At 38.4% G+C, this 8,551-nt stretch overlaps 1 protein-coding gene across 1 annotated transcript; it reads right to left on the bottom strand.

Annotated features, from left to right (window-relative positions):
- Positions 1-4,256: 4,256 nt before the first annotated feature.
- On the bottom strand, positions 4,257-7,562 carry LOC306996729 (mRNA decay activator protein ZFP36L1). Its single transcript, XM_079609558.1, has 2 exons — positions 7,344-7,562; positions 4,257-6,429 (listed from the first exon to the last, which is right to left on the bottom strand). The coding sequence occupies exons 1-2, from the start codon at positions 7,461-7,463 to the stop codon at positions 5,290-5,292; spliced, it is 1,260 nt and encodes a 419-aa protein (XP_079465684.1). The 5' UTR covers positions 7,464-7,562; the 3' UTR covers positions 4,257-5,289.
- Between the last annotated feature and the right edge of the window lie 989 nt (positions 7,563-8,551).

The raw sequence follows: 8,551 nt of genomic DNA, 5'->3' as shown, positions 1-8,551 counted from the left end.
CTGTGATTAAAGGAATCTTTGAACGGGAGAGGGGATGTTCAGACTGACCTCCAAACAACCTTGAACATCCTGTTCAGTCAGAGTTACTCAATCCGCTGTGTAGGGATTTTCTTTTTCTTTCTTTTTTAAATTCACCTCTGTTTTGTAAGTCCTCGAAAATGTTCTTAAATTGTTGTCTTTTAAAAAATGTTTCCCCCTGGCTCTCCAAAAACATCAGAAAGAGAAAAATGTCTGTCCCCTTGTTATTTAAAACTTATAAAAAAAATGATGGAATATCCGATCGTTTTTAATAGATGTGTTATGTGAATGATCCTTTCAGAAGTCTCAATTGGAAATCACGCGATTTCCACATTCTCTCAATTTATTGATCCTATAGTAGTCTATATGATGCAATATATATAATAGCCTACAGATACTCCTCTGATCTTCTATAATCTTCTAGCCTTTGGAACAAAGGCCTGTCGACTTGATTTAAAAGCCTCCTGAGCTTTGGAATGGTGTGTGTGTGGGGGGGGGGGGGGGGTGCACTTCCTCTTTTATGATGTACTGGATCTACTTAAAGCAGGAAATGAAGCAAGCAGCAAAGGGAAGCGAAACTGTCCAATTGTGACATTAATGAAACCTTGAGATGTTTTTTTCTCTCTCTTCTGCTGTCGTAAGGTCCCGCACTCTGTCTAAATTTGTATAGTGTTGCGGTTCAGACCTCCCTGGGGGAACTTATGAACATTATAAAACATCTAGGAAATGTATATTCAAGGGATATCAGCTGAGCTCTCTTTATGGATCTAAAGACATGCCGTCTAAAAGGCCTCGTGCATTCGATGATGGGGAATGCCTAACCATAAATGATTATAGTCCAACCAATATTTAAATCTACAATATAATTACTTTTCTTTTAATATGAACTTTTCTATTTCAATATGTTTGCTACTTCGGCTGACTGACGGCTTCCTGTCACGAGGAAGGTGATCCGGATTTCACCAAGTACGGCATGTTCCTGGATCAACATCTTTGTTGATCCTGGAACACAACATTCCAATCAACCAATCAGATTTAGGAGACAAGTTTACAGTTTATGTCAAGTTTAGGCTTACAAGCAGGGTTCGGTGCATCAGTGTTATCCACTTATCATTTATTGATAAGATTTTAGGGATAAGTTATAGGAGTAGGTTAGGGCTAGGGCTACATTTTTTGACAGGAATGTTGTTCCAGGATCAACGAAATATGTGTTTTAGGAACATGGCTTACTTGGCAAAATCAGGATTAAACAGGAAGTACTATTTCAGCCATAAGATGAAATATAATAGAGTAAGCTACAGTATATGATAGAACACTTTGTTACAAACTATTTGATATGATGAGCATTGAGCACTTTAACAGGAGAGACTGAACAATGTTTGTATTCATGGGTGCATCGACATGACTCTACTGACCTCTGGTGGTTATTTGATTGTGTATCTGAAAAGTGGAAGTATTTCAAGTTTTCAAAGGTTCAACCATGCATTCTGTTTTACTTTCTTTCTTTAGTGGAGCAGAAAAAATGATGTAGCCTATAGTAATATCATGACACCTTTCACTGAGAAAAAGATGGTGACTGAAGTTAACATTCTAACATTCTTCATCAATCTTATACGCTACTGTTTAAAAGTTTGGGGTCAGTACGATTTTTTTTTTTCAGCAAGGACACTTAAACTTACAATAGAGACATTTATGTTACAAAAGATTTATATTGCAAACAAATGCTGTTGAAATTTCTATTCATCAAAGAATCCTAAAAATATTAAGCAGCATAACATGTTTTCAATATTGTTAATAATAATAAAAAACGTTTCCTGAGCACCAAATCAGCAAACATTTATGTTATTTAAAACATAGTTTAAAAATACATTAAAAAAATATACTTTTTTCAAAAACTTCTGAACAAAAGTTTCATTTAGCGCACAAAGTCAAACCAATGTTTTGCTGTCTTATTCAAAATGTATTACATTTTTATTTAATACAAATTAAATCTCAATTGGGGGGGGGGGGGGGGGGGGGGTTGGGATTCAATTATTTTGGCAGATAAACAATAAAACTACAACATATAAAACATGTGATAACTTGCCCCAACCTTTTGGTTCTCTCTTTTAATAGCTGTCTTGTTTAATGTATCCCAGTGTGGTTTTAGTGGTTTATAGAGTTAAGTAGTTTTGTGTCTTCTTATTTAACCAACTTAAAGAGATAGTTCAACCAAAAAAATGAACATTCTGTCATCATTTACTCATCCGCAAGTTGTTCCAAACCTGTTTTTGTTTCATTCTTCAGTTGAACACGCAAGAAGACATTTTAAAGAATGTTGGTAACCGGACAGTTGACGGCACCCATTGACTTCCATAGTAGAAAAAAAAAAATACTATGGAAGTCAATGGGTGCCGTCAACTGTTACCAACATACTTTAGAATATCTTCTTGTGAGTTCAACAGAAGAAAGAAACTCATACAGGTTTGGAAATGATGACGGTATATACATTTTTGGGAAAATGTCTCTTTAAAGGCCAAAAATTATAGGCCAATCGTGTTTAAATAAACATCTAATTAAAAAAAGTTTTGAAGTAGTCAGACATATACTAGATAAGGCGTTCACTTAAAACCTATAGAGTCACATATATCATCGAATCAGTCGAATGATTCCTTTGCATAAGAATGTTTCATTCCAAAAACTTGCAAGTGTTTCTTTCCCTGCCCCATTGTCTTACAGTAGCCAGGTTGAGTTCCCCACCCCCAGCTCCCAGCGCACTCCTTTCCGCTCACGGATTCCATTCTACACAAGAGGCTGGAGAGCATATGTTTGACCCACAGTCCCAGTGAATGTGGCCATCTGCTCAGGATTCCATATGATCCGGGCCCTGTGTGAGAATGCGCCTGGCTTTGTAAAAACTCACTAGGCGATGTGGGAGAATCTTCCCCACACACAATAGAGAACAGTAAGACAGTTTTAACCCTTTCCCTGGTTCGCCTCTCTCAAAGGACGCCTCCCCGAACCATTGTCCTCCCTGACAAGTGAATAGTGAACAGAATCAGTTTCTTGTTACTTAACTGTCAAAAGCTTTCGTGGGATTCAGTTTCAACTCTTCATAACACCATTAAGGACCTTCCTTCACGCTGAAGCTAAATGGACAAAGTGGGAGAAATGAAGAAAAAGTAAACATGCAACTTCAAAGTAGAGCCACAGGTTATTCCGGAAAACAACAACTTTAAAGCAATGATAAATACTGTTTTGCGGCAAATAACTCTATATCCGTCACCACCAACTACTTAACTCATGGAGGGATAGGCAAATTGGGGGTAAACCAGATAAAACAAAGGGCTTCTCATTTCCATTCTAGATGTGATCTGCTCACACCTCCCCCAACCACAATAAATGAAGAATGAACAAACTCGCAGCACTGATAAGGAGATACTAGCCTGCAGTCAAAGCGCAGTTCAGCAAATCAAGTCATAACTCACATCCACGGAGGAACTACAGAAGTCAACATTTCAAGTGGATCAAAACCTTTCAAAGTTATACATGAAATTTGAACAATACCCGTTCTTTTCTTTGGACAACTTTGAACTTTTTTTGATCCACTTCAAATGTTGACTACTCTACTATTGCATGTTGCTTCTGAAAATCCTAACATGCTAAATGTTAGAAACCAAAAACTAGGTCATTACGTTATCTTTGGGTTTTATATGATTATTCCAAACACAAGTCATTTTGGAGCTTGTTCACTAAAGGGGTAGTTCACCTAAAAAACTAATTCTGTCATTTACTCACCCTCATGTTGTTCCAAATAGATATTTTGAAGATTGTTGGAAACCAGACAGTAGCCATAGTAGGACAAAAATATATCAAACTGTCAAAGGATACTGTAAACTCTTTGGTTAAACAGTTTTCAAAATATTTTCTATGTTGAACAGAAGGAACTCACTCATGAAGGTTTGGAACAACATGAGGGTGAGTAAATAACAAGTGAACAATCCCTTTAAAGTAAAGTTGTGGCAGAAAAAAAATCAATAAAATAAAGTAATTTAAAACCTGTATATCTTCTGTGTAACAAAAGATTAGATTAAGAAATGTCTTTCCCCCTGGTCTATTGTTTAGACCTCAAAAATCTCATGTCCCAGAGAAGAAAATCATACCAGTTTGGAATTACACAAATAGTCTTGTTTACAATCCCTTATTTTTACTTTACGTGAACTATCCATTGAAGTTGGTGAAAAGAAACACCTCAAGAGTCAATGTTCATCAACAGGGTTTATTTTCAGTACAAAATAATAGGGGCAGCAGGGAGAAGAAATCAATATATTAAACTTAATACAAACGTCATCAAAAACATGTTTTCTATAAATACAATAAAATAAATATAAAAAAAAGGAAATTAAGTTACTTGAAACTCTCCATCATGTAACACAAAGCCAGCAGGTGCATTACAGACAATCAGATGCAAAACACGGACCAATCAGAACCAGCTATAAAAATAACTAAAAAAATAAAATAAAAAAAGCCACTAAAGGCTCATACTGTAATAAATTGGTTTGCCTAAACTCACAATATCAACAGCTACAAAACCAAAAACTATGACACAGGCAACTCATTCCAAGTAAAGCTCCAACTGTGCACTTCCTGAGGATGGATCCTCGGAAACATAAGGCAAGTAGGTCTGGGAACGAACCAAATGCCCATCTAAAAAAAAAAAAAAGAAAAAAAAAGAAAAAGAAAAAAAAAAAGAGCCGGAAGAACTCATATTGATATTGCAGACTAACATCAATTAATAAAAATCAATTCTAACTTCGGAAACAGTTGTTTTATGATAGTACACAAACTGTGGAGTAACAACAAAACAAAAAAAATAGTTTGGCCTCTAGTTAGAAAGAGTACAATGAATCTCTCAAATATTGAAAATGACCTTCAAGACATGGTCATAACCTCTCTTTGGCTATTTCGGTACAACAGTTTCGTAAATAGCTGATTGCTAAATGCATCTTAAAAGTTAACAGCTTCATATGTTACTAAACATCTCGATGCCAGAACTTTGCAGGTTGTAGAGTTAAATCTTGTCCCCACTTGTCTATTCGGTAATCAAAAATAAAACATGGCGAATCGCTCCACTTAAAAGCACATGAAACCCCACTTTAACGGATCTTTCAACATTCAGTACCTTCAAACAGTATGTTTCGCTCAGAGCTTAACTAAAAATGTCAAGTATCAGCCATATAATACATCAGGTATACCATAGTATACAGTTCAGTCCCAGTGAGGAGTGACAGTCTACAAGAAGAAGCTTGTGCTAGAGTTGCTGTGTTCATTGTAGACGGCGTCGTCCGGAACTGAGAGCTGGCTGAAGATGGGAAGCCTGCGTCCGTTGGCTTCCGGCCCGAAGGAGGACTCGGACCCGCTCATGCTGCTGGATGAGCTGCAGCTGCCCCCCTCGTGGTCTGAGAGAGAGGTGTGGGATAGACTCCGGAGGCCTAGGGAAGCTCCACCGGTAGGACTCTGCCGTAAGCAGCCTTCAGGCTGGGAGGAAGCGAGCTGGGTGGGCGACAACGTGGGCGTCAGTCCCGAGTGCGAGTACCCGGAGTCAGGAGATGGAAGAAACTGAGGGTGCAACTCTCGAGCCTGGTCCAGAAGGGTGTTGGGGTCTATATCAGGGAAAGCCAAGGAGAGAAGGTCGGACATGGCGCTTGACGGAGTCGAAACGGAAGGCGCGCGCAGGAACGAGGAAGGAGCCAGAGGGGCTTCGAGATGTTGGGGAGTTGTCGGAAACCCGGCGAAGCTGAAGCTCTGCTTGAGTAGGGGAGGCCGCTGGACAGTCGGGTTGGAGGTCTGGGGTCGGGATTGTTCGAAATCGTCTTCGGCGTTGTGAACGAAATGGCAGCGGATACCGTAGGGGCAGAAGCCAATCGAGTGGAAAGTGCGGCAGGGCTCGGTCTTATATTTCGGGTGACGGTTGAGGTCTCGCAGTTCGTCAGGGCCGTGCGCGAACTGACACTTGCTGCCATATTTACACAGACCCCTTTCGGCGAACGTGCGGCACAACTCGGTCTTGTAGCGTGATGAGGTGGCGGTGATCGAAGATGTAGAGTTGGAGAGAGAAACGGCACCTGAGTTGACTGAAGATTGCCTTAAATGGCTGGGTTCGGCAGAAGACCATCCCAGACTTCCAGTGTTGCCCTCCACCATGCTAACTGAGCGCTCCGACCAGAAGGGCATCTTGCCCCACTTCGACTGAGATGATACTTTTTGGGTGCCCCAGTAATTTGTGTTCATGCTTCCACTCTCAATGCTGTCAATAGAAAGTCCTGAACCAGTGGAGGAAAGTGTGCAGGGACTGTCAGGCTTCCTATATCCCACAGCAGCTGCCTGTGCGGAGGTCTTCATCGGCTCTCGAAGATCAAGATTTAAAAGGTGCTGCAAGGAGAAGAACAAGAGGGTTATACATCTTTAAGCAATGACAGTCTGGAAGTTTAATTTAAAACCGCAAATATTTCTCTTTACAGCACATGCAGTGAATGGAATCATGGGGAGTCGGATTCGTTCTTTCAAAAGAACCGATTCAAAAACGAATCGTAGCATCATCGAGTGGTCTCTAACACTCCAACATACATACGCACGCACATTGTGTCTTATATTTGAATCAATTGTTTATTTATCATCAGCTGTTATATTTAATATTAGGTTTTATCAACAGGTTCAACTGAGTCGACTCAGTAAAACGATTCGCATGCGCATCAGAGACTACAATTCGCAAGATTTCAAAGAATGCAGCAAGAAGAAAACTACGATTTCAAGTCTGAAAGTATAGTTTGCGTTCTATTTACACATGCATTTAAATTAAAATTCAGATAAACGCGAGCCAAGAAGAAAAAAAAAAACTTTTCAGCGGCAAGGTTTTTTTTTTCTCCAGCTCCGGTCAATCAAGTTGTTTACGTTTGAAAAATCAAACGAAGTTTAAATATTTTTGCACTAACTCTCAACAATTCGACAAGCATTTGGCGCTTTCATCGCATGTTCTAGATTTATACATGCAAAACCAGCACAACATGACTATAATGTCTTATTTGAATAAAACGGCGCTGACTCGTGGCCCACGTTCCCTCCCTGGCAGAGAAGTTGCTAGCAACTTAGATGTCATTAAATTGCTTCGATCCGTTCTCTTGAACTTTACTGAAATCGTTTGCATTAAGCTTTATACGTTTTCTGCAGAATGCATTCAGATGCATGAAAAACAACACGCACTATAAACGTGATTCAAACGTGATAGCTACGTGATGTTTCCCACAACAATCACACTGTCGTTAATAATTCATAAACGCTAGATCTACCTTGCACAGGACATCATCCAGGTCAATAAACTGATTGAGCGCGTAGGATGGCATAGTCCTGACGAAGACTTTACTTGATGATTCCTCCGTGATCCCACGCAACTCCCTCGTAGTTTTCATGAACTTCACGCGTTCGACCAGCACGTGTTTTTAAGGCTGTTGTACGGCGACCACACCTCCGCGTTTGCTTTGCTCCTCCCACTACACACTGAACTCTACAAAGCCCGCGGATGAGTTGTTTGTGTTTTTTTATACCCTATTAGAAACAAATAACGCTTGTTTTCTGTAGTTTATAAATTGGAATAGTGTACTTTATCATCCGATTCTAATGGCATCATACTTATAGCTGTTGTTGTTAGGCTAGTATAAACTGTAAACCCACACTGACATATTAATATATTAAATATACTATTGATATAATATTAATTATACCATTATATTTAAATTTGGAATAATTACACATTTTTAATGTTGAAAGAAGCATCGGATGCTCAAAAAGGTTGCATTTATTTGATTAAAAATAAACAAAAAAAGTAACATTGTGAAATATTATGATTTAAAATAGTCTCAGTGTTTTCTATATTTTTTTAGGCCTGTGTTTTAAATAGCAATTTATACCTGTGAGGGTAAAGCTGAATATTAAAATGATTACAGAAGGATCATGTGACACTGATCATGTGAGATTTAGCTTTACAATCACAGGAATGAATTACAATTGATGAATTTGTGCTCAAGAAACATTTCTTATACTTATCAATGTTTATAGAACATCTGACATGCTGATTTTATATTAAAAAAATTATATATACAGTGTTGCCTATATATTATATTAGCCTATATATATATACGTGTGTGTGTGTGTGTGTGTGTGTGTGTGTGTGTGTGTGTGTGTGTGTGTGTGTGTGTGTGTGTGTGTGTGTGTGTGTGTGTGTGTGTGTGTGTGTGTGTGTGTGTGTGTGTGTGTGTGTGTGTGTATAAAATATACATATAGCCTTTTTTTCTTTAGTGCTCAAAAAAGAAGAAATATATAGATAAATAGATATCTATATATATCTATATATATATATTTATTTTTTATTTATTTTTCTTGAGCACCAAATCAACTTCTAAAGACTTTTAAAAACATTACAAAATCCCAATTATTCCAAACTTTTGACCGGTACAGTTCATATATACACTATTCACTTTATTCATGCATTGAGTCTTAC

This window comes from Phoxinus phoxinus, assembly GCF_949152265.1.
Source record: "Phoxinus phoxinus genome assembly, chromosome: 4".
Lineage (NCBI taxonomy): Eukaryota > Metazoa > Chordata > Actinopteri > Cypriniformes > Leuciscidae > Phoxinus > Phoxinus phoxinus.
Note: the sequence above shows the minus strand (reverse complement) of the source record. Positions and strands in the feature narration are given on the sequence as shown.

Bases quoted from the DNA above. Each gene is read 5' to 3' on its own strand.
- LOC306996729 (XM_079609558.1), bottom strand. From the start codon at position 7,463: ATGAAAACTACGAGGGAGTTGCGTGGGATCACGGAGGAATCATCAAGT. The intron at 6,430-7,343 runs GTAGATCTAGCG...TTCTCCTTGCAG, and splicing joins TGGATGATGTCCTGTGCAAG to CACCTTTTAAATCTTGATCT.